At 43.4% G+C, this 27,253-nt stretch overlaps 1 protein-coding gene and 1 pseudogene across 1 annotated transcript; one reads left to right on the top strand and one right to left on the bottom strand.

Annotated features, from left to right (window-relative positions):
• On the bottom strand, positions 1-26,415 carry LOC139450353 (scavenger receptor class F member 1-like). The gene is made up of 8 exons (XM_071232034.1): positions 26,357-26,415; positions 23,136-23,176; positions 18,250-18,301; positions 17,372-17,539; positions 13,808-14,455; positions 6,587-6,671; positions 428-457; positions 1-61 (listed from the first exon to the last, which is right to left on the bottom strand). Exons 2-8 carry the CDS (start codon positions 23,136-23,138, stop codon positions 1-3), a joined length of 1,047 nt encoding a protein of 348 aa, XP_071088135.1. The 5' UTR covers positions 23,139-23,176; positions 26,357-26,415.
• Positions 7,342-9,666, top strand: LOC139450178 (uncharacterized; annotated as a pseudogene).
• Positions 26,416-27,253: the final 838 nt, after the last annotated feature.

Genomic DNA, 27,253 nt, shown 5'->3' on the forward strand with positions numbered 1-27,253 from the left:
TTACCCCAAAAGGTCCATTTCGTGGTTCTCGCTGCTAGAACTGTCTTTCTTTGTGGTTGACCTGACAAGAAAATTTGACACATACCATTACAGAGTTATAATTGTGTATTCATTTAGCTGATTGAGATGGCTTAAGATCACAGGTTATTTCAGATATTGTTATACATAGTATAGCTAAACACTTGTGCTTGCCATGGCTATGCTTGTCATTAGATGGTATTACATATTGTTCAGCTTAGTCAGACAATATTGTAGGGTAGACGGAAGTCGAAATTTACAAACCTTCATTAGATACACAAATCTAGGCAAGTACGTTCACATAACAATAACTGCTGATTCACGTTCAAATGACAGAGCTCTACATTGAAAACACCATATGTCTATATCTTATTCACTAACTGAGTATAATAAATCTAAACTGATTTACCTCCAATAACAGCGCTTTCTCCTCCGGAGGCTGAAAGGTACAAATGTGTTGGTAGGTTCCATGAGAAATAATTTATCATATTTTCATGTTTATACATGAGAAAACAATAGTTTGAATATCAAATGATGGCATATACACGTATTTACCTAAATGGACAAACGCACAATGTAATCACGCATACCCATCCAAACTTCTTGATATGATAATTCTGCGTGAGGATGATGGAACATAATTTCTGATATCACTTGTGATAACTCAATGAAGACTGTTATTTTCTCCTTATCAAGGAGTGATTGAGATCCCTTCTTTGGCTTATATGTATTTTTTAAGTGAGGGTAATCACAGCGCCAAGGTTCCATAGAATCTAATTCCATTCAATAGTAAGTTGAACAATCTCGTCAGAAATGCCAACCAAGAGACGTTTAATTTCTGCATTCATCGCACTTGAAGTAAACCAGCGCGACTGACAATATTAGGTTATACATATAAGTATATTGAACAATACCCACAGGTTGAATGCAGGACTACCTTGGTCAATAGATCAATTAATATACACTAGTTATCATTGTTAATCATGCTAAGAATACTACTTCTATTACATTATTGCCAATAGTTCTGTATTTTTTCTGTCAACAAAAGTCGTCTTCACTGTCAGCTATTCACACTCAGTCATTTGAATAATACTTTTCCATTGCCAAGTGCTCTTGCACAAAATCTGAGTATTTCTACCAAGATGCAGATAATTAAGAAGGTTGAGTGATGTAACGCCTCAGTAATCAGAGGTAGTATTCTTAGAATTATTAACTTACCTACATTTCATAGTTGCCAGAATACACAAGAGGGACTGGCGGGCTCTGACATCTTTAGCTAGTAATCTTTGGATAACAGAAAGTGACCTAGTCTTTTCACCTTATATGGTGTTAATCAGAAGACGTTAGGAATGTGCACAATCCATGGAAATCAACTGAACTACCGGTATATTCGCACACCTGTGACCTGACTTCCGGTTCCTATAGTGCCATTTCGTTTGCCTTCCTGTTCTGAAGACGTCATTTCCAGAACTGATGACGTTATTTCCGGTACGTTTCCGCTACGGTTATGTCATCACTTCCGGTGGGTCGTATATCAATTGCAGATCCTATAATACCAGTCGTTAACCTCTGATCTGCCCTACTGCCAGCAGACAATAATGATCAAAAGGCTGGTTCCAAAGCTGTGGCTGTTGGAATTAATCGCCCCAATCCCTTAGAGGCGGTTAAGGCGGTAGTCTCGCAGTGGTGTTCCTCCTATATGTATTATAGATTATGTAATTTCTTTTTTTATATTATTCCACTGATGGATCCAGCGATAGCAAAATAACCAGTTGCCAGATTCTGTTCAAATTTTGTATGCGTATGACAGTTGGGTTTCAGATACAACAAAAATCCCAAGGCTATGCCTTATGATTAATGGCAGATAATTAAAAAAAAGTAATTTTCGCAACCACTGGTCCAATTACTGTGACACTTTACATGTGTCTGCTACGTTGGGTGCTTGACATTTAATGCACATGATTTGGCAGCCATATTGGATTCAAAATTTTCACAGTGCATATATATTTTGGGGTAGATGTCTTCAAAATCCTTCTCTTCTGAATCTACTAGATGAAATACTTCAAACATTTCTACGAATGGTCACCATACATTAAACTGTCAAGTCCTGAAACCACCCAGTACTTAATGAGATGAGATCCTTTTTACCAGAAGATATACTGAACAACAAAAGTCCCCGTGACATTGAATAAGATTTAACGCAATGTTTTGTTTCTTGCCAAATCTGAAACAATTTCGGTATGCAACAGATAAAAGACTCCTGTAAGTGTTCAAATGGTTTATTTGTCATACTGACTTCAGAAAATGCGTGATTGCATACAAAAAAATGAACATGCCAAAATGTCAATTTACAAATCAATAGCGTGTGTGTCCACCTCTGATTGCGATGCAAGCAACACATCTTCGTCTCATGGACCAGCCGTCGCACAAAGTCCTGTGGGATATCTGTCCATATTTTCTGGAGCATGTTTCGAAGTTACTTGAGTGTCTGTGGAACACGTGGTTGACGTCGAAGGCGCCGATCCATCTCTACCCACATGTACTCGATTGGTGAGAGATCAGGGGAGCGAGCCGGCCAGGGGATGACATTCACGTTGTTTGTTGAAGAGATACCTGAACAAGTCGAGCTATATGTGGCCGGGCGTTGTCATGTTGAAGGTAGTGCCTGGACCATGACGACGCAAAAACGGTAGAACAACAGGACCGATGATCTCGTCGCGGTAGCGCTGTCCATTGAGATTTCCCTCTACCACTATCAAACGGATTCTTGCTGGATTCTTGCTGGAATCGCACCCCATACCATAACGCTGCCGCCCCCGACCCGATCTTCTTCCATGACACAATGATTGACGTAACGTTCACCTCGACGTCGGTACACTCGAATCCGTCCATCGCTGTGGCTGAGGTGAAAACGAGACTCGTCAGTGAATAGAACTTGTCCCCACTGCATGGCCGTTCAGCGTAGACGCTGTCTGCACCATTGTAGACGTGCTTGACGGTGGTTTCCTGTCAAAATAAGTCATCTGGCGGGTCTTCTGGCGACAATCCCTGCACATCTGAGGCGGCGACGTACGATTTGTGAAGATCGTCGAAGGCCAAGGATGCTTCTTGCAGTCACTGTTGCTGGCTGGAATCGATTTCTTTGGTGTGTTGTTCGAATCCAGTTGACTTGTCGATTATTGGTAACGCGTGGCCTGCCACTCCGAGGATGGTCTTTGACTGCATTCGTCTCTTGCCAACGTTGCCACAAACACCAAATGGTGTTTCTGTGGACGTTAAATTGTCTTGCAACATCACGTTGACTCTATCCTGCTTCAACCATACCAATGGCTCGCAGACGCTCAGGCGTGACATTTCATAAGGTTGAATAATTGCGTAATTTTGTTGTTTTTCTGAGTGGTTGTAGTCAGCACGATGCTAAACAATGCATATGGAATCCCGTTAACGCACATGTTTTTTATACCCATTCTTGGGTAGTGAAATGTATGGGGCTTCCATAAAAGTCAACCTTTGCATGGAATGCATGCTTTTCTATAGGAGTTGCGTTTTTGTGACTTGATTTCATACATGTACTACAATATTGAAAACCAAACTTTACTAGTTTGAAAAATATACTAAAATATTGGTGTTGAGTATATATGGTTGAATTTCTGAAGTGGAATTTGTCTGTGGTATTGTCTGTGTTGATCGAGGTACCATTAGCATGGGTTTCTTTTCGTCATATATCTATGAAGACAGCCTTCCTACTTTTCGATATGTTTTCAGCTGCTAGAATATGGGAGATAAGTGCACTAGACCTTTCTGAACTTCATTTGAGCTCTATATGTATCAAATCTCTCCCAGAATGTGCGCCCAAGAACTTGGACATCGACATTACTCCATACATGCCTGAAGCATGTCAGCTCTTGTGGGAGGAAAATATGTGGTGCAGGTCTTTGACATTTACCTATTTGGTGAAACCCACGAGCACGAACATAGTGCTGACAAACCTAATACCGGTATTCGAACCCACAAGAAAAGGTTTCTGGCGTGCCAAAGGGACGCGGCGCCTCATACACCTTTGCCACTGGTGCCCCCTAAGAAATAATGGGTAATAAATAAATTATGACACATACACGAGTGTCATATTGATTTTACAAAACTCGTATTAAAATTCATTTATTACCCTTGCTCTCGCAGTCGTTCGGGAAATACAAGAATACATTCGTTTGCAAAATAACAGCATGACATACATTCTCGTAAAATATCTCTGCATTGTACTATGACAAACATTATTGTCCTGCAAAAGAATTCGATAGGTATAGTTACATTGTCATTTCCCAGTCTTCCTCTTCTCTGCCACTTGCTGATCCCATTTCTTGTCTGAAATGGCGGATGAAAAAGGTCTCCAAGATCTCGCGATAGCTTCTGATGTAGATGTGCATGCATAAGCTGGAAGCCTGCATCCTATCCGCGAGGCTGCCACAATTATGTCTAATATGGGCTGTTATAGAACATCATAGCACTCTGGCAGTTTGAGTTTTTCTTCCATGCGTAGCGGGAACAGCTTGGAAAACCACAGATTGCTTGGTCAAAAAGGATGGTGCCGCAAAATGTGTCATCCAAATTCCCAAAGACTCTATCTGGAAGTGACCACGGTCCAGGTTTCCAGGTCATGGATAATGGGTCCACTTGTAGGGCTTGAAGTGAACTGACAAAAACTGGGAGTTTGTTGCTTGGGCGAGTGGCAAAGAAATCCAGATATAGGGTGTCCCAAATCGATGTTATCCACTTTAACACTACCGAATGGAGGGAGAATTCCGTCCTTCATCATCCTTTAATCATGTCCTTCTGGAAAGATTTTCTGCCAACATGTTAACCTCCATTCTACAGCTGATTCTGTCTGCGAAGGCTCTTAAAAAGTATAATCCCATTTAACAAACTCTTGATCCCCCTTGTCTCTGGATGTATGCTAAGCCACCAGAACCGAAGATAGTCTCAATCCATGCTTCAATGTCTTAAGTGCATGATAGATTGCTCTCAATTCGAGACAATCAATGTTGTGCTCCTTTTCATGAGACAACCAGCCTCCTTGGACTGTCCACCCATACATGTGTGCTCCCCATCCTGACAGTTTGAGGCGTCTGTATATAGATGATGTTAGGGCCCTTGAACATAAACAGAATTTCTGTCATAGCATTCTGACAGCGATTCCACCCAATTCCATCCAATTCAGCTGCATCATCAGGTTCGTTGGGATCTGTATCAAGGCGTCCAGATTTAGTGACCACTGTAGAGGATGTAGCAGAATTCTCCCCTGTATGTTAAATTGTGCAGGGACATCCGTCAACGAAGAGATCAGTTGTGATGATCCATTGCTTCCGTAATTATGCTCCCGGTCTTTAGAAATCGATCATCTGGGGCCCATAATATACTCTTGTGTAGCTGAGTGAACCAGGAACCCCAGTTGCAACAACAAAATTCGTGTTCTGCTGAAAGTGATTTCTGTCATTATCTGCTGATAGGAAGTCGTCTTTTTATCCACGAAACCTGACTAGATGTATATGCACAGACCTGAAGAATGGGGCCGTGTTCTGGGCGAACCCTTTAAGCAGCTCAAACGTGGTTTTAAACCGGGCATGATATTTTTTATGATAAATATGTTCAATCAACCCAGCACAGGAATGACACAAATTCTAATTCCCGAGGACTGATTCATAATCCGATCTATTATCATTGTCATCCGGATGATGGTTTGGCTGGTGTAATCCATGGTCCTGAGGTGACCGCCGGCCAAGCTCAACCCCGTGATGTCCAAATCTTCAAGCGACCGTTGTACGGATCCCGTAATATACAGTGGTATCCATAATAAATATCTTCTACAGCACCCCTAGACGAATGGCACGGTGTCCATATCTTTCCTGGAACCGAGGGTCAGAGGTCTACCGACCCCCACCGTATTGCACCACAATACATCCATGGACATGATTTCTTCTATGGCATCCTTACCAGTAGGCCCCGTAGCCTTCTTTCCTCTTGGGAAGTGGATGCTTCAGGGCCAGGATGCGTTGTTGCTAAATTGCTTCAAGTTCCTCTATATTTTGTGAACAGGTGTTGTCAAACAACGCCTACATATCCGCCTGTACATGTCGACATCTCGTCTCCAGTTAACAGAGAGTGACGCTACGCTACCGTAACAGGTCAGGTGCGGATCCCCGGAGACCTAGTGTTTCCCGCACTCTATGCAGGTTAAATATACAACGGAGAGATTTAAACGCCATGCTTCCAAAAACACATCACCAATTACTTACTTACGTGATCAACCAAAATTAAGATACTAAGTATGACTCTTACCTGAAGATACAATATACATTAAATACAGTGTGACAAACTACCAAGTTGAGCCAGAATTACCACAAATTATAAAATAATTAACACTTCCATCAAAAGGTAGGAGAGCAATTCTTGTTATGTGGTTAATTTGTGAAATTCATTGTATATGTGCCATTGTAAACTAGTGAACTTTACCTCTATATTTATACTTATAATACAATTACGTATACATCCATGATGACAAAACAGTACTTACCATACTGTACTTATCACCACGGCGGCGCTGATGATGACGAGGATAATGATGACTGGTACCACAACTGCAACTACATCAATCGATCCTGTGTACGCAAAAATGGGGAGTCGTACACACTTAGAAAACGGAGGTCCATGTCACATATTTGCATGTATTTATCTATGCACCCAAAGAGCATTGTTACTGATAAACTAATTCAATGATAGTCAAATCCTGACAATTGATCTGCATAATCCGTGCAGTTAAAAAGCAGTGATGGAACGTTTGCTCGTCAGTTACACTATAAATATTGATGAACACACACAGATCAAGTACTCCACTGCAGTCCCCTGTTCATCGGATGCTCACGAGATGCTCATATCGATGATCTTTTAATATTTTGCTTGACTGCACGTCTTGCTACATGTGTTGAATTAGTTTACGCCGTCACACTGTGCACAAATGCACATCCCCCTGCAGCATATCTCTGGTATTTGGTCTGTAACATGAGTTTGTCGTTAAGCCACTGTTGTAAATACCAAACTGAATTAATTACATTTAGTACTAACTACTAAATGACTTTATCGCGCGTATCCAAACCATGGGCTAATTACGTCTGTAACCCAATCACCCCACGTAACTCAATCACCCCGGGCCACCACTCGGCACCGTGCCCGGGGAATAATCCCGCGCAAGCATCATCCCGCCCTTTGTTAGTCCGTCATTCGCGAGCAGCCCTTCCCCAAGTACACACGTGTGTCACTGTATCCAATCGCTTTCCCATTTTACGTTTCCTTTGTACCCAGTCGCGAACGTTTCGCCGATTACGCTTTGAATACCATCTATTCCAACACTCGCCGTATCGCATTTACACAATCGCGACCGTTTCGCCGATTACGCTTTGAATACCATCTATTTCAGCACTCGCCGTATCGCATTTATTCCGCTCTACTCCCGAACTTCACCCTCGGGACAATTTACGCTTGTGGAATACCAACTCACCACCCCGACTTTTCGTGATGCCTCCCAAGAGAAGAGCAACCGTCAACCACAAGCTTGTGAGGGGAGCCAAGCAGGCCAGGACAACCAGAAGACAAACCCCGGGAGTACACATTGTACAGGAGACAACAGCTGATGGTGAGTCTGCCAATTACGGAAATATCGAAGGTGGCAACAGAATTAACGTACAATCGGCGCAGCTTGTAAATGCCGCGCAGGTTGCCAACTCGGCTACCCAGGTAAACGAGCAGCTGGGAAATACTCCAGTTGCTGGAACATTCAGCGCCCGGCCCGGTTAGCGCAAACCATCAGGTAAGGCTTGGTTTTAGTTCTCCCGCCATTTCGCCCAACATAGGGAGAATCCCCGATGCGCACAACGAGGCCGACGGTGACGCGGCACCAGCCAATCACATCGCCGGATACGGGGATTCCCTTTCCTTCCGTGCGGACGGAATAGACGCGCACGTCAAACAACAGGTGAGGGAAAAAATCTGGCGTGGCGAGTATGTCGACCTCGGCACAATACTACCAAACACCGAGGGAAGTCACGAGGACGGTACGATTACCATGGCGTATGACTCCTCAGGTAAGGTAATTTTTAAACCAATAAAACAGCAACCAAAGCGCCTGTCCCTGGCAAGCTGGACTTCAGCTTTCCACATTTTCATGTGTACTTACGTTAGTAGGCACTCCGAGGTCCGCACAACCCAGGGGTTGCTGTCCTATATGGAAACCATAAGAACGGCGGCACTTCGATTCGGGGGGGGGGGGGGGTGCCTGGTCAACCTACGACCAACAATTCCGACAGAGAATGTCAAGGGACCCCTCACGACGCTGGGACAACATCGACGGGGAGTTGTGGCTGAAGTACATGGTAACACAGCCGGTACTACAACCAGAATCAGGCGGACGGGGCGCAATGACACGCGTACAGGGGGACATCGCCAGTCAGGTATGCTGGGATTTCAATAAATTTGGCTGTAGCAGGGTCAACTGTAAGTACACTCACAAATGCGGTAAGTGTGGCAAACATTCCCATAGCTCTAGGACCTGCTTTCGAGGGAATGGGGTCCAACCGACCCCATACAAGCCCAATCAGCCCTTTCCTAACAGAAAACCAGCCGGCAAGGCAGGTAAATTCAATGGCCCCTTCCCCCGTGGATCTCAATGAAATGGCACCCTGGTTACGCCAATATGCTAGGGTCAATTACAGAGATGCAAATTATTTATGGGTAGGTTTTAGCTTTGGCTTTAAGCTCGAGTTCCAGGGAAGCCGCACGGGTCGCCTGGCACGAAACTTGCGATCAGCCACACACCAAGATACGGCAGGCTACGTGAAACAAAAACTACAAAAGGAAGTCGACCTTGGCAGGATGGCGGGCCCCTTCAAGGACACCCCCCTAGACAACCTCCAAGTATCCCCAATAGGCCTGGTGCCCAAGAAGCAGCCAGGATATGGTCAGCACCTGGGTAAGCATGCGGAGGAATTCCGTCTAATTCACCATCTATCCTATCCCAGGGGTAAATCTATAAATGACTTCATAGACACAGAGGCCTGCTCCGTTGTGTACGCCAGATTTGATGAAACTACCCAGATGGTGCAACAACTGGGAAAGGGAGCATTACTAGCAAAATTCGACATTCAGTCGGCCTTTAGAATTATACCAGTCCACCCATCCGATTTCGAGCTGCTAGGCATCAGATTCGAAGGTGAGTTCTATTTCGATAAATGCTTACCATTTGGCTGCTCCATATCTTGCGCCATATTTGAAACGTTTAGTACCTTCTTGCAATGGTGCATGCAATCGCATCATCCAACGTGTCCGGTCATGCATTACCTGGATGACTTCCTAACGGGGGGCACAGCAGGCACCAGCCACTGCTCAGACAACCTCAACGGATGCGTGAATACACTTGAACAGCTTGGGGTTCCTATTGCGCACGACAAGACGGTGGGCCCCACAACCAAACTGACATTCCTAGGGCTGGAATGCAGATCAGAATCCCAGAGCCCAAGATCAAGGAGGCAACAAGGGAAATCCAAGACATCCTGTCAACAGGTAACATCAAGGTCACAAAAAGGGCCCTTCATTCCCTCATAGGCAAGCTTAACTTTATGCGCAGGGCTATACCAATGGCAAGGGCATTCAGCCGCAGGCTAATCGATCTGCTTAGCAAAGGTAAGCAACCATTTCACCACATTAGGATTACCAGCTGGGTCAAGGAAGACCTACAAATGTGGTTAACATTTCTTACGAGTTATAACGGCATTTCAGTGTTTCAGGACCAACTATGGGTGGACAGCGATTTCCTCCAGCTGTTTTCAGACGCAGCGGGTGGCGCCGGCTTTGGGGCCTACATGCAGGGCAAATGGTTTAACGGCGCATGGCCACCCCAGTGGGTGACGGATGGAACTACACGGGACTTGACGCTCCTGGAGCTGTTCCCCATCACACTGGCCATCCAAATCTGGGGCAAGCAACTCGCAAACAAAAAGGTCCTCTTTTACTGCGACAACCAAGCCGTCGTAACAATAATCAACAAGCAGTCAACCAAGGCCCCCAGAGTGATGAGCCTACTCCCTCGCCTAATCCTGCAGTGTCTCCGATATAATATTATGTTTAAGGCAAAGTATGTATGTTCCACTGCTAACACTATTGCCGATGCTCTCTCGAGGTTTCAGCTCAAACGCTTCCGAGAGGCAGCACCAGCCGCGGACCAGAACCCCACACCTATCCCGTGCAACATATGGCTGATCTGAGGCAGGAAGCCGGCAGACTCCTACAACAATCTCTGTCTACTAATACATGGGCCACTTACCAAACAGGCATCAATGCCTTGCACCAGTTCCGGTCCGCACACCAGCTACAAGAGGTGTGGCCAGTCCCGCTGGATCAGGTCGTAAACTTTATTGCTTATCTGTCAGTCACTCACCACTCCCCTAACACAGTCAAGACTTACATTGCAGCGCTGTCTTCACACCACAAATTCCACGGGCTCACCGACTGTACAAACCATTTCCTGGTAGGCAAGATTGTAACCGGCTTACACAAATCAGCGGGCCGACCAGACACCAGAAAACCGATCACTGCAGATCTGCTGCAGGTAGTAACCAACAATCTGCCTCACGTATGCTCATCAGCATATGAAGCCAGGCTGTTCAAGGCAGTCTACTGCACAGCCTTCTTCGGTTTCTTTAGGGTTAGCGAACTCGTCCAAACTGGACCCTCAAAAACAGGTTGCGCCTTCCAGAATTTAAGCTTCTCAGGCAACCCCCAGCAGCTTTCAATCCATTTACCACACTCAAAGTCTGATCAGTACAGGATGGGGACAACAGTTACAATGTCACCTATACCAGGTAATCCGCTATGTCCGGTAGTCGCCATCAAGCACTAGCTGGAGGCGCGCCCCTCCCGCCCACCCCTCCGGCCCACAACATGCATTCGTCCACTTTGACCATTCCCCCGTTACAAGGTACCAATTCCAGGCACTCCTAAAAAAGGCCTTAGCACACAGCAACATAAACACGGCCTGCTATTCTTCGCACTCCTTCCGCATTGGGGCAGCCACATCAGCAGCCATGAACGGGGTGCCTGAACACCTCATACAACAATACGGCAGGTGGAAATCAGATTGCTACAATGCTTACATACGCTTACCAACAAATTCAATGTTGCACAATTAAATCAAATAGTCTTTCATGGTACTTACTACACTTCTTATTGTTTACAGTTTGGATGGTGGGATCCAGCTACATGGCCAGGGCACGGCAGTACTTGCTCCTGAAGGGCACCAGCCCGAACCAACCGAGGATGCTATGGCTGGCACGAGGGGGGATGAGGTGGAAGGACACCATTCTGGATGCACAGGTCAAGGCGACACGGCGCAGCCCCAGAGCCCTCATCATTCACCAGGGCTCCAACGACCTGTGCTCGGTCAAAGGCAGCCAACTCTACCTTGACATGGTGGCATCAATCCTTCGGATACAACTCCAGCTTCCTGACACCAAGATCATCGTATCCTCAATGCTGCCCAGGCGCTACTGGCACGATGCCAGGGATCCACGAAAGATCGAGGGGATGCGGAAGAATATCAACCGCCGACTGACAAACCGAGTCAAAGAGCTCGGCGGTACAACAGTGCCACATCCCCAGATCCTGGCATCTGACAAGACATGGTACGCCTGGGAGGGCGTCCACCTCAGTGACAAAGGACTGTGTGTGTTTACGGACAATTTATTGCATGCCCTGGCGCTCGTTTTGCGCCAGTAAGGATATTATCTCCACAGGTTAGTGTTTCCTTTCAGTACATAAGCAAGCCGGGCAACAATGCTATCTCCGCGTATCGCGTGGCCGTGGGTGTGGGGTAGCACTCTGGTGCTTTGTGGCGGGGTTCTTGTGGGCTACACTGCTAGTAACAAATTAACTTGCTTCCAAATTAATACTCGTGCTTAAGGCTACCTGCTTTTCAGCGGGAACCTTTCCGGGGTTACCTGCTTCTCAGTGGGAACCTTGTCTTTCCCGACTTTTCAGCCGGGGAATCGTAGAATAACATACGTTGGGGCAAACAGTTGCCACGTATATGGGCCCGGCGGCGGAAGTCGTCTTGTCAAGCGGTAGCTGACAGTTGGGTCCGCGGCGGGAGCCGCACAATGGTTTTGCTAATGGGGCAGGGCAGTGGGATCTGCTGTGGCCGGCTACCTGGGGCCGGGCAGCGGCAGTCTGACTTAGGCCAGCAGCGTGGAGCTGCTTTTGGCAACGTGGGAGTTGCCAAGCAATGGTAGCGTTTAAATATGCTACCGTGGGGGCCGGACAGCAGTAGCAGTCTCAGGCCAGCAGCGCTAGCTGCAATCGCCGTCGGCCACGCGCGTGGCCATGGCAACGGTAGCATTTTTGGTATATACAATTAGCAGCTAAGTAGCCCACTAGTACCTGCACACCCTCGGCCATTTAACCCAATCTCATCTTCTGTTTTATTACAGGCACGGGCACCAACGGCTCGGTGGCCCGTGCCTCTCCTTGGCATATCGCGGGATAATTACATTTAGTACTAACTACTAAATGACTTTATCGCGCGTATCCAAACCATGGGCTAATTACGTCTGTAACCCAATCACCCCTCGTAACTCAATCACCCCGGGCCACCACTCGGCACCGTGCCCGGGGAATAATCCCGCGCAAGCATCATCCCGCCCTTTGTTAGTCCATCATTCGCGAGCAGCCCTTCCCCAAGTACACACGTGTGTCACTGTATCTAATCGCTTTCCCACCCACCCACCCACCCACCCACCCAGCTTGCCACTCCTTTTTCTTTCCTTTTCAGCCTGACGTGTCCTCTTCACCTGGAATGCTAATCACTTCTTTTCTTCAGCGTTTATTCTATTACAGGTACCAGCAGAGCGGATTGTATATATGTAAATAAACCTGTACATATGTAAAATAGGTTTTCAGAGCGCTTGTATATATGTACATACTTCTAAACGATTCTGATATATGTAAATAAACATGACTTCTTAATAGCTGTATATCTGTATATATGCAATACCTGTCTCAACAATAAACTATGTCGAGGTGTGCGGGGTTCTTGTGGGCTACACTGCTAGTAACAAATTAACTTGCTTCCAAATTAATACTCGTGCTTAAGGCTACCTGCTTTTCAGCGGGAACCTTTCCGGGGTTACCTGCTTCTCAGTGGGAACCTTGTCTTTCCCGACTTTTCAGCCGGGGAATCGTAGAATAACATACGTTGGGGCAAACAGTTGCCACGTATATGGGCCCGGCGGCGGAAGTCGTCTTGTCAAGCGGTAGCTGACAGTTGGGTCCGCGGCGGGAGCCGCACAATGGTTTTGCTAATGGGGCCGGGCAGTGGGATCTGCTTTGGCCGGCTACCTGGGGCCGGGCAGCGGCAGTCTGACTTAGGCCAGCAGCGTGGAGCTGCTTTTGGCAACGTGGGAGTTGCCAAGCAATGGAAGCGTTTAAATATGCTACCGTGGGGGCCGGACAGCAGTAGCAGTCTCAGGCCAGCAGCGCTAGCTGCAATCGCCGTCGGCCACGCGCGTGGCCATGGCAACGGTAGCATTTTTGGTATATACAATTAGCAGCTAAGTAGCCCACTAGTACCTGCACACCCTCGGCCATTTAACCCAATCTCATCTTCTGTTTTATTACAGGCACGGGCACCAACGGCTCGGTGGCCCGTGCCTCTCCTTGGCATATCGCGGGATAACTTAATAATTACACTCACCATCATTGGAAGTATTTGGGGATGGCGATGTTACAGCTACACAGTCTTCGGTGACGTCATCTGACGCTGGCACGTACTGACATTCGGTCGAACATATCATCTGTTTGGTTGTTGTATACAGACGGCACTTGTCGTCTTCACAATCAGTTCCACATCTGCGATTACACAGTGTACCATGATAACCATCTGCACATCCTTGCACGCATGTCCCATTTCTGTGACAACTTTCATTACAGCCATGACACTTCTTTTCACATGTGGAGCCAAAGTATTTACCACTGCAATTGACACAAGAGCCGCTTCCGGGAAGGCAAATCTTCTCCTTACAGCCTGTGGGACAGGTTTTGTTGCATATTCCCCCCCAAGAACCTGGTTTGCAGTTGTTGGAGCATTCACCCGTGTCTTTTTTACACAAAGGTTTGCCCGCGTTACCCGGTGCACAGTTTACTGGACAGTTCTCTTCACAAGTATCACCATAGAAGCCAGCTTCGCAGTACCTTTTGCAATCTCCTGACATGTACCTCGTCCTACAGTTGGGACAGGGCACCTGGCAGTTAGATCCCCTGTAGTTCGGCTTACAACATGTGCACTCCGCGTCGTGGCAGTTCACACCAGTGTTTCTTCGGATACGTATGAGCTTCCAAACATCTGAAGAAAACTATGATTATTATTATGTCATCCTGTTTAGAAAGAATATGCATTTGAAATATCACAAAATATCCACGCAGGTGGGGGAAGAATATAGGAAACAAACAGGAAATGGTTATTCGATGGTGATATTGTTCATATGGGTACCATAGTAGTGTTTTAGACCTTAAATTTGCAGGGTTTCGGCGACTGTTTTCAGCCTGGTGACGTTCTGATGTTTGTGCGTCAAATGAAATGTTCAAATGTATACTTTCTTTCTCCGGGCAGTTTTTGTACTATGTGAGCATTCAAGAGAGTTTGCTTAGAAAACAAAATGTGAAATGCTGGACTTCCCCATTGATAACATCTACGTAAAAGTTGAGGTAAGGCATTAAGGCAGGAAATAGGCATCCCCATGGGCACCAATTGCTATCCCCTTCTTGTGGATTAGTTTCTTTATGCATATGAATAGGAATTTCTGCTCGGATTGGCAAAGTCCAATCAAAGTAACTTGGCCAAGAAGTTTAACTTAAGCTTCAGGAATATAGAGGATCTGATATAGTCCAATAACAATTAAATAGACAATTCCCTTCCACCGATTTACCCATCGGAACTAGAAATAAAGGAGACCAGTGACACCGCCTCATCTGTTTCATACTTTGATTTATACATAAAGATTAAGAGTGACAAGACAGTATGACAAGAGGGGTAACTTCAACTTTCCGATTGTCAATTTTCCCTTCATGTCAAGCAATATTCCAGCAGCTCAAACGTTTGGTGTTTACATTTCGCAAATGTTGAGATACAATCGAGCATGCTCTTTGTGCCAAGATTTCGAAAAGCGTCATACGATGTATGCTCAGAAGTTGTTTGATCAACGTTACAACATTCACTGCCTCTGTGAAGCTTTCAAAACGTTTTATTGAAGATATGTAGACATAATATATTATGTCCGGTGCAAATCCCTATTTTGACTTGTACAATTTGTTCCCGTGTTTTTTAGGTGAACAATTGACTTGCCTTTACGTGTGTTAGTGACGGGTGCCCCCGGTGTTGCAGGATACGCTCATCTTTTCGCGAACACCTAGCATCATGACTACTTGATGTTGATTCACAAACTCATGCTCATGATATAGTCATACATTCGAGATTTCTATTCGATATGGAAAGGCTTTTGTCATTTTATTTACATATGTGTAGCACAGTTACTCTGCAAGCAAACATTAGGGGGTGTCTTTGCTGTCAGTCTTCCAGAAATTATTCCAGACAGACCTATTATGACGGACGTTAAAACCATCGAAAGGTATTATGACTCAATAAATATGACGTCATTGTCCGAGGTAGACATCAAATACTAAAATATTGCATAATTGACTAGTACTTGCAGACAGTTGCATTCTTCATACGTCCAGGCATAATCTGCGAAAGTCATAATTATGGAATGCTGTAAGGGACATTCTCGCGATCTCGTATTCTCGCGATCTCGACTTTTGGAAACGAGCTAAATATGTGCAAAACACGAGAATGCGAGATCGCGGAAATCGCCAAAATCTCGCGTTCTCGTGATCTCGCACTGTCGTGTTTTTGGTACATAGCACTTTTTGTCAAAAGTTGACAATGCGAGAAAGCGACTTTTGACATGATGCAAAATCTCGCATTCAAGCAATGGTCTTCGGTTGTCAAAATAGGCAACAAAAGCCAAACATCGCGAGAATGGGTCATTTCATTTCCTCGCGATCTCGCATTCTCGTGTTTGGTCATATTTCAAAAGTCGAGATCGCGAGAATGCGGGATCGCGAGAATGTCACTTACAGTATTCCATACATAATAGCTAACGTTATCACAATTCTGTGCCTAACCATGATCTGATCTACAACAGATGGTGGATATACATATCTTTTCTATTTACGCTTGTATTGTCTTATAATGGAAATTATATGACATTAAATGTTATGACCAGTGCTTACATAAAACAAGGTAGTTCAGTGTTAGCTTAATGTGACAGCCAGTGGCTCTTACTTTTAGTTTTTTTAGTGTCGGTAATATCCGTTTTCTTTATCACCCCGCCCTGATATTGCTGGAATATTGCTAAAAGCGGCGTAAAACCATACTCACTCACTCACTCACTCACTCTTCTTTATTGAATAAGATGCAATGTGATTATAATAATATGTTAATGTGTTAAATGTCATTTGACACAAACAAAACGTGAAGCATAATGCGCGCCGAAATGTTTATATCGGATTATGTACGTTACCTTCCCCCAAGCATCGAATTAAGAAGCATGGTTGCAGTCACTGCTCACTTGGGACATTGTTAAGATTGAAACGGAAGTTAATGTGACTTCAAGACATTGTCAAGAAATGATGTAGCCCGGAGGAAGGTGTGTAGTACACCTTGGAAATGACCTAAAACATCGCCGGACACAGTGACTTACTTGTATGTACCGTTGAGATAGGGCCACCTTGGAAATGACCTAAAACATCGCCGGACACATTGACTTACTTGTATGTACCGTTGAGATAAGGCTGCCGTTGCGCGTGAAGGGGGAGGTAGCTGTGGTAATTGTGGATAACAGGCGAGACGGGTTTAATGCTGCCTGTAGCAATATTTCATACATGTTCCATGTGTTATTTGTATGATGAAACTGAGGAACTAAACATTCAAACTACATGGGGGGTAACATTGAAAGACGATGGCAGTCAGTGATCAAACACCCGCTAAAACAATTTCTGAAGCATGGTTAATGTGTGAAAATGTACAATGATTGACTATTTACTTCTGAATGGGCCCATTATTTGCGAGTATAAAGGAGTAAATTATTGAGATAAGCATACAATGGCGACAGCGGAACTATTTTGTCGGTCACTTGCTGCTGCGTGCTATCATCCAGCTGGCACTACAGACATAGAACATTTTAATGTAAAGTATACAAACCTCTTTCAATTATATCATGACAAGACCCATCGATTCTGCAGTTCCCGTTTCTACACACTGGATCGCACGGTATGTTGCAAAGCTCTCCGTAATATCCATCAACGCATTTCAAGCATCTCATGTTCAGGTCACATTGTAGACAGTGGTGTGGGCAGAGTTGTTGAGAACCTGGCAACGTTATAGTAAAACATGTAATTTTTCAAATAAAACAACTCGGAAAACAAACGTGGTACTAAAGCTGCATTAACATAAGCCTTAACATATAATATGGGACTATCATAATGTGGGGACTATCATAATGTGGGCTTATCATCTGTCATGAAGAGGTACACAATGAGTGAGTGTAGAATTGGGCGCATGTCTTGTGCGTTTTATTGGTGGAGATAAGTCGTATATGTGATAAGTATCTTTCCCGTATTTCATCTTAAAGAATCAACTATTTTTATGTGATGTCATTAAATATCAATAAAAACTTACGAGCACGAGTAGGGTTCTGACAAACCTAGAAACATAATCAGCGCGTGCAGAGATTCGAACCCCAAATCATAATTTTCTTACATGCCCAGCATATTGCGGAACCTCAGATGACTGGAATACAGTGAAGCAACATACTGACACGGTTAGAGGTACTTGATACATTTAATATCAAAATAGTTAATGAAGTCGCAACGCATGTTTGCTTAAGTTTGCTCTAAAGATTCATGCGTTTCAAATGCTATTTGGGAACATGGCCATAAATGTTTGATAGCAATGAAGACATTTTTACAATGGCAGCTACGATATAACCAGATCAATGTTAAAAATATTATTATAAGAACCTCGAGCGAGATTTGTGTGTCTTAGCAATAACGCACTCAGAAAAAAGATAATAAACTTACTTATCACTTTCACCAAAGTCAACATGAACCATAGCCATCTTCCTTTCAAATCCTGAAAATAAAAACTTATAAACACCATTGCAAGAAGATTAAAATATTCAGCCTCTCTGAGCAACATTTCTCAAAGGAAATTTATCTTTGACACATCCTTAAAAATGTCATGTTGCTCAGAAATTGTGCTTGCGCATCGAACTGAGTGTGTGTGTGTGTGCGTGTGTGTGTGTGTGTGTGTGTGTGCGTGCGTGTAATACCATGTTTTGATATAGAGGTAATCATGGAATCTTTAAGTAGGGATTTTTTACGATTATGGAAATGTTTTTGCTGCTTGTATTTGTGTGTAATGCCGTTTTTAACAGAGATAACACAATATGCCCGCTTAAAATCTGGCGGAAAGCCTGAAGTGGTAAAGATTTTCCACGTTACTCACGATAACCGAGTCTTGCTTCAAAGCAAGGTGGGGTGGGGTAAATTAGTGGAAAGGAATTTTCTTTTTGATGGTTTCATGAACATTAACATACCTGAAGCTCAAGTTAAACTTATTTGTCAGATTACCTTGTGTTGAACTTTGCCATTCCGAGCAGAAATTCAGAATAATTCATTTGCATTACAAAACCCCAGATCAGCAAGAAGGGAAACACAATTTGTGCCCATGGGATCCTACTTCTTGCCTAAATGTCTCACCCCCAAATTGATGCAAGCGGCTCTGCTTATCGAATTACGGCGCCCACTTGGCTACAAATGCCTCTTATTATTAAGATAATAAGATCCCAATGTGTTGGCCTCATCTCAAAATGCTATGTACATTTAAAACATATTTGTCAGATTACTTCATAGTAAGAAAGTTTAGCGATATGTTTGAGAAATGTAAATAATAGCGAATGTTGTCTGTTTAATAAATGTAGTAAATGCTACCAAGGCCATACTTATATATCATAATTATGTTCCTAGAGTACATATAAACTAACAGCTGACAGAAGGTCATTTTTACGTTTGTTTTTAATTAAAATGTCAAAACGTTTTTCTTTCAAGTAGTAAAATTTAATTCAAAGCTTGTTGGTGTTCATATTTTGTTTATCCAGCACATAAACGGAAACGTATTTTATGTGTAGAAAGACCAACATGTACGTGCATCCACTCGTAGCGTTGTGCACTTACATGACGAATGGTGAAAAATGATGTTCGCAAAACAGGTGAGCAATTACTGCCCTACTGGTAGCATTGTATTCTATGCATATACAAAACGTTCCACGTATGTTACTTCACATCGTCCTTACTTGACACAGTATGCATCATAATGGCCTCAAACATTTAAAAATATTGACATTTAAAACTTATTGTTGTTAACCGAATGATATAAACAAATTGTGGGCACTGTATGAACTAGTTCATGTTTATTTAATCCTTCGTGTTGAGGAGTCAGGATGGGAATTGGCATCACCTATAGAAAAGGATTTGGGCATATGCAACAACGTCTTTCTAAGCCAAATATTAGGATTGCCATAAAAAGCATAATATTAATTTCGTGTATTCCTATTGTAATTAAAGGAATATAGAGTAAATAGCTATGTTTGTTTGTTTGTTGTTTTTCACCACACTCAGCAATGTTCAAGCTTTATGACTGCGGTCTGTAAATAATCGAGTCTGGGCCAGACAATCTCGTAATTGACATCATGAGCATCGATCTACGCTATTAGGATATGCATCAACCAAGTCAGCGAGCCTGACCACGCGATCCCGTTAGTCGCCTCTAACGACAAGCAAAGTCGTCTTGTACGATAAGCATGGTTGCTGAAGACCTATTCTACCCCGGATCTTCAGGGGTCGAAATTAATGTGAAACATGACCATGTCGGAGCTGCTTCAATAGCAAATGACAGGAATATTTACACCTATTCCAAACATGATTAAATGAGATAGAAAATGTGTGGTGTTTTCTGTCATACAAGAGAGCTATATAATTTCAGACGTACAAAAGGTATAGGTTATTGCATCATATATATAGATTAGATGGAAAAAAAAAACCTGACTCAAGTTTGCACCATCGGGACTGAAGACAACTTACAGCTGGTATAGTAAACAAAGGAATGTTCTTTAGCTTTGAAAGAAAACACATGGAATAAAAGATAGTCCACCATCCTTCGTTTCGAACCATGTTTGAATGGTTGACAGATATTCATTTTATAACGTACGTCAAACAGACCGGTGTGTCAAGCGATCAATAATAATCATTGACAAATAAAATGTATGCGATATACATGTGAAATAGGTGTGTAACAATGACATGTTTACCCTTTTCAGGAACACCTGGTGTCGTCATTCATTTTCAGGGATCCATTAATATAATTTTCACCGCTATTCTGCCTTCTACAACCAATGGATTCGGTTTTATCTGATAAAGGAGACTGGGTATTCTCTGGCTTTGACGTTTCATATTTAAGGCATATACAATCCTGTATGTGCGGCATTACCTATCATTTAATGCAATTAGAATATTTTATAATGTATATGTCAATACACATCTATGGATTATAAGCTAATGTGGCAAATAATACGGTTTGTATAATTGGTCTGATATTGGATACGTTTTCATTGAGACATACACACTCACTTAGAAATGTTCTGTTTAGACCTTGAACTATAAACCTGTTAGACTGAGGAACTCATCCGTTTCAACCACAATTATAAGTGAAGAAAACAGCTTTGCTTATTTCCAAACTTTATCATTTTTCTTCAAAGAGAATAACGACGTCACTGAGCATTTGATAGATTCATTTATTACACGTAATTGGGACAGGAAATGACAACCGAATATGCTTCATGATAATGATAAATCGGTCGAAGTTGTTAGGTTTTATTGATAATATTAAATCGATCCAAGTTGTTATGTTTTATTGATAATGACAAATCGATCGAAGTTGCTATGTTTTATTGTAAATGATAAACCGGTCGACGGTGTTATGTTTTATTGATAATATTAAATCGATCAAAGTTGTTATGTTTTATTGATAATGACAAATCGATCGAAGTTGCTATGTTTTATTGATAATGATAAACCGGTCGACGTTGTTATGTTTTATTGATAATGATAAATCGATCGAAGTTGTTAGGTTTTATTAATAATGTTACATCGGTCGAAGTCGTTATGTTTCATTGATAATGATAAATCGATCGAAGTTGTTATGTTTCATTGATAATGATAAATCGATCGAAGTCGTTATGTTTAATTGATAATGATAAATCGATCGAAGTTGTTATGTTTCATTGATAATGATAAATCGGTCGACGTTGATATGTTTTATTGATTATGATAAATCGATCGTAGTTATGTTTCATTGATAATGATAAATCGATCGAAGTTGTTATGTTTCATTGATAATGATAAATTGATCGAAGTTGTCATGTTTCATTGATAATGATAAATCGATCGAAGTTGTTATGCTTTATTGATAATGATAAATCGGTCGAAGTTGTTATGTTTTATTGATAATGATAAATCGGTCGAAGTTGTTATGCTTTATTGATAATGATAAATCGGTCGAAGTTGTTATGTTTTATTGATAATGATAAATCGATTGAAGTTGTTATGTTTCATTGATAATGAAAAATAGGTCGAAGTTGTTATATTTTTAGCATGTGAATCATACGACTGATATGTCATGTTAAGCATGCAAATGTGATGAAGTATGAATACCATAGCTGAGAAACTGTTTCTGGAGGAAGAGGAGGTTATAGGCTGGGCGAATTGCTGAAGCCCTTCTCAGATGGCACTCTGTTACATGTATCTTAAGAGCTAGTATAACTCCAAAGTGAGTTTGTTTGGTTTTAATATTCTAACCATATCATGGCGGGGGACACAAGAAATGGGTTTCACAGATTGTATCCATCGCTCCAGTCAAATCCAGAAATATCATTATAACGCAATGGCATAAGTAACTTTAGTCCAATACATTAAACAGTGTATCACTCATATGAAATAGTTTGATTTTCTGATCATGACGATTTCAATGCTCATATAGCTGCACAGATATTGGGTTTGAATCCCAGATTCTCCCCGATAATGTTTCTTACCAGCCCCTAGCCGGTGCTCGTGCGATTCACCTAAGTAATGCTGGTAAACGTCTAAGGCCTGCACCACCCCTGGCTTCACCACATACTAGCCCAAGCCCACCCCCAAGCCCACCCCCAAGCCCACCCTAAGCCCACCCCCAAGCCCACCTCAAGCCCACCCTAAGCCCACTCCAAGCCCACCCCACCTGCTCGAAGCCCACTCCAAGCCCACCCACCCGCTCCAAGCCCACTCCAAGCCCACCCCACCCGCTCCAAGCCCACTCCAAGCCCACCCCACCCGCTCCAAACCCACTCCAAGCCCACTCCAAGCCCACCCCAAGCCCACCCCACCCGCTCCAAGCCCACCACAAACTCTCTCCAAGCCCACCCCACCCGCTCCAAGCCCACTCCAAGCCCACCCCAAGCCCATCCCACCCGCTCCAAGCCCGCTCCAAGCCCGCTCCAAGCCCACCCCAAGCCCACCCCACCCGCTCCAAGCCCACCACAAGCCCACTCCAATCTCACCCCGACCGCTCCAAGCCCACTCCAAGCCCACCCCCTCCGCCCAAAGCCCACTCCAAGCCCACCCCAAGCCCACCCCAAGCCCACCCCAAGCCCACCCCAAGCCCACCCCACCCGCTCCAAGCTCACTCCAGCCAACATAAAACTGTCAGGTCCTTATATGACTGAAATAATAATTCAAAGTTGCATTCAATATACTCACGTTGAGCTTCAGTGCATCATGTTGTGCTATCATGAAGCCTGGGGAGTTAATACTAATATGTTATGTAAAACGTTAAATATTTGTGTTATGAGAATGTATCTTTAAAGGCCACTTACCATTGAAAGATTCGTGACCTCTGGTGAATCTGGACACGGGCCTGCAATGGAGGGAGTGGAAGAGTCAAGATGCACATCAGAGCTCACGGCTCGGTCAACGAGGAGATTATGCTATCGGTAACATATAAACAACGGACGCATACTTGCTCGTTCGTCAGATGTACACCTTTAAGTTTAGCTCCATAGAGCATACCAGTACCATGCCAATTCAGTTATCTAAGGTAATTGTGTTATAGCTGGACAACGTCACGCCGAAGACCCGGGTTCGATTCCTGACATAGGTACAATGGTGGAAGCCCATTCCTGGTGTCCCCCGTCGTGATATTGCTGGAATATTGCTAGAAGCGGCGTAAAACCATACTCACTCACTCACTCACTACAGCTGGACAAAACAAGTTGGAAATAATTGCACAGTAAACGGCAAATCAAATATACTGTTGAAAAATCAGACTATATAAACCTTTTAATAATTAATCTTAATTTTAACAAATGCTTGATAATGCAGTGCTTTAACGAAAATGCATAGCTTTAAAGAAATCGTCTAAGGCGCTGTAATTAGCTGTGCAGAGTCGCGTCCCATGTGCTTGCCAGAAACCTACATGTATGATGGTGGGCTGAAATCCCTGTTTGCACGTTAATGTAACTGAAATACTGTTCAAAGGGACGTTACACCAAACCCACTCACTCACTCACTCACTCACTCACTCACAACACAACTGATAAAATGATTAGTTTATTCTCGATGAAGTCTGCCTTCCCTCTGAACGAGGAACTCGTCAGTGTACTGGCGGAACGCTTTGTTCCTTGCCACAGTACTGTCCATAGATTGTTTGACTGTGTTGGAAAGATTTGTGTGGACGGCGATAAGGCGATTGTTAGGACTACCCTGAAATTATCGTACATTTGCAAATCAAAATTGGCAACGTTGTCGATGTTAGAATCCATGACTGATGATTTATTTACATAAACAATGGATGCAACATTCGCTGTACACACTGTCAACAATGATGGACTATGGTACTGCGGACCTATTGGAATGCTGGATTCCACAAAATCATGTTAAAATGATGCACACAGGAACTTTATCTATTTTCCTAGATTTGACATCCGCTGTCATAAATAGGCTACGCATGCAGAGCAAAGGCACATTTCATTACAATTTACACTGCACAATTTCCCAACTGCATTATGCACAAGCCTAAACACTCGCGTCCGGGTTGAACAGACTAAAGGCCTTTCATACATTGATAAGATCATGAGTGTCAATCCACCCTGCCGGAGTACAAATACTTACAAACAGAACAAGTCACAAACAGTAACAACCCGTTCCACCTGACCCTATCTGTTCAACTCATGAACAAGGCGGTAATTTGAGATGGCAATACAACGTTCACTCTTTGGTGGTGCTGACATGCTGTTCAAAGTAACTAATACTGATCACAAACACACTCTTAACAGGTGAGGTGAAACGGCCTTGTGTTTTTTCTTCCGGTTCAGGATATAGCAACGTGCATGCACACATGCTAAGCGCTTGCTGGGACAAGTCTAGACTTAAGTCTGTTTATTGTGCTAGCCCACTAACATAGTAGTTTAACATGAATACCCTACTCAGACACAGTAAACTGACTCCCAGCCGACTAGTCTTTGTTTTATTTTATTCCCCTAATGCCGAGATCGCCTCACGGAGAGCGGAAAGCCCGGGGTTTGATCCCCGGCCGTGTCATACCAAAAGACGTTAAAAGATGGTACTTGTTGTTACCCTGTCGGGCGCTCGGCAGTAAGGGGCTAAAACAAGGACTGGTCGGCTCGGAGCCAGTACACTGTGTCTGAGTGGGGTATTCATGTTAAACTGCGGCATGGTATCTCAGTGAGCTAGTCCGAAATACTACAAACAGCCACACACACACGCACTCTCTCTCTCTCTCTCTCTCTCTCTCTCTCCCTCTCTCTCTCTCTCTCTCTCTCTCCCTCGCTATATATAAGCGCAATTATCTTGGACGCGACGTTAAATACCATTTCACCTCACCCCTTAATGCCGAACGGCGGCACGGAAAGAACAAGTACCATCTTTAACGTCTTTCGGTATGACGCGGCCAGTGGATCGAACCACCGACCTTCCGCTCTCCGGGCAGACAATCCACACACTCAACAACCAACAAATTACTATTGTGATCAAACTATTATCATGCATCCACCTGTATGTAGTTTCAGGTCAACATGACCTATCTTATCACATAGATATACTGCCGTAACCGTTTGAAGGTCGATACTGAGTGATACAATAACTTCTATATGTGCGTGACAAAACTGGTCACTGTGCCCCACACAATGTTTTACGTGCAGGGCCCCGATCCACAAAGCGATCTTACTGCAATGATTGTCGTAAGTCCATGTTAAAGTATGGAAGTTTCGATCACCTTAGCGCTAAGATCGTTTTGTGGAACGGGGCCCTGGTGTAGATTTCCTGCATAGATCGTGGCGTTGAAATCAGCGCACTTTGTAAAGCAATTTTCGCTAAATACATATATGAAATTTCCCTTACCTGCGGATGAATTCTTATTGACAAATTTCTGTCACTACTCACGCAACCACACTATTGAGCCTAATTGTGAAACGAAGTGTATCACACAAGAGGACCTTCACAATAAACACGGAGCACAATCTGCAAGTCTGCACTTGTGAGCCGTTTCAAATGTGTCGTAACACGTGGTTGAGTAACACCTATGAACATTACCATGCATGTCCAAAAAAACATCATGGCTTTAAGTCGTTTTGATTCAATTACAGTAAACTACGGTTATAACGAACTCAAAGGGACCACTAATTTTAATTCGTTATAACCGTAGTTCGTTATAAGCAAATGTACGGAATATTTACAGCAAATAGACAGGACCCCAAAAGTACTTCGTTATATCCGTCAGTTCGTTATAAGCGTGTTCGTTATAACCGTAGTTTACTGTATTGCAAAAATGGCAGTGTGCTCATGTGTGGATATGCGGATTCACATACATGGAACGAATGAGGAAGTTCAAATATGTTGGCGTTATATATAGTCTGCTTGAGGTGTGTGTCATAGAAAAAACTTACGTAATCTGTCAGTAAGGCACTTTGTTGACAAAAGTGAATTAAAATTATGGGTTAACAAGATTACCACCATCGTACTGACAGACACTGTCACGTGTTACACATTGTCAAACTTAAGATCAATTAACAGTACTCACCCTACGGGGTACTCTGCCAGCGGCGGTGAGTGCAGGGTTGGTATGTGCACGTAATGTTGTAAAGGGGATTTGTCTACACCTCCTACGTGTGAACTTTGACCACGTCTCGTAAATCTAAATGCATTCATGCATAGAGCACATTGAATCACTTTCTTTGTGACCATTCGAATAATATTAATGTACCAGGAAAGCTCCAGTCATTCAGTTATATAAAACATGCATTTAGCTTATCGGAAAATTGCAAGCTGTTTTGAAGAAGGTTATTCATAGTGGCCAACGCTCCGAGCCTGTGAGGGGAGTTGCATAGTTGCGTCCCTTGGGCCCCGAAAATGTTTCTAGGTTTTGTCAGCAACATACCCGTGCTCGTGGGTTTCACCGAAGTGGTAAACGTCCCATGAACACGAGAATGATGAACTACATAGACACACATAGAGCGAATCTGGAATTATTATTATTTTTTTTTATTCAATTCAGTATAGGATGTTACAGAGTAATACGTCATGTGGTATACTTATTAGATGGAGGTTACATACCTTTACCACAGACAGCAAAATTTAAGTTAACAATCTGGAATTGTTGGTATATCCAAGATCGTATGTTTTCTGGCACGCTTAATTCAGGGAGTGATCCATGCACAGCAGATAACTGCGCCTTAAACGACGGAGCCCCAAGTGGCACCCGCTGATACATGTATTATGAAGGGCAGAGCGCAGACACTCACATTACAAGGAAAACCATTTAATTCACAAGGTAGTAGATTATCTTGAAACGAGAATCGTTTCCGTTCAAACTGAGACTACCATCAAGCAGATGGAGGCTGAGTTACATATTCTCGCGTTCTCGTGCTTTTCTGTAAATTGCCTGTTTTCAAGCTAAGTAATTGTTTTTCTAAATGCT

This window comes from Haliotis cracherodii, unplaced genomic scaffold, assembly GCF_022045235.1.
Source record: "Haliotis cracherodii isolate W230 unplaced genomic scaffold, xgHalCrac1.p SCAF_8, whole genome shotgun sequence".
Classification (NCBI taxonomy): Eukaryota; Metazoa; Mollusca; class Gastropoda; order Lepetellida; family Haliotidae; genus Haliotis; species Haliotis cracherodii.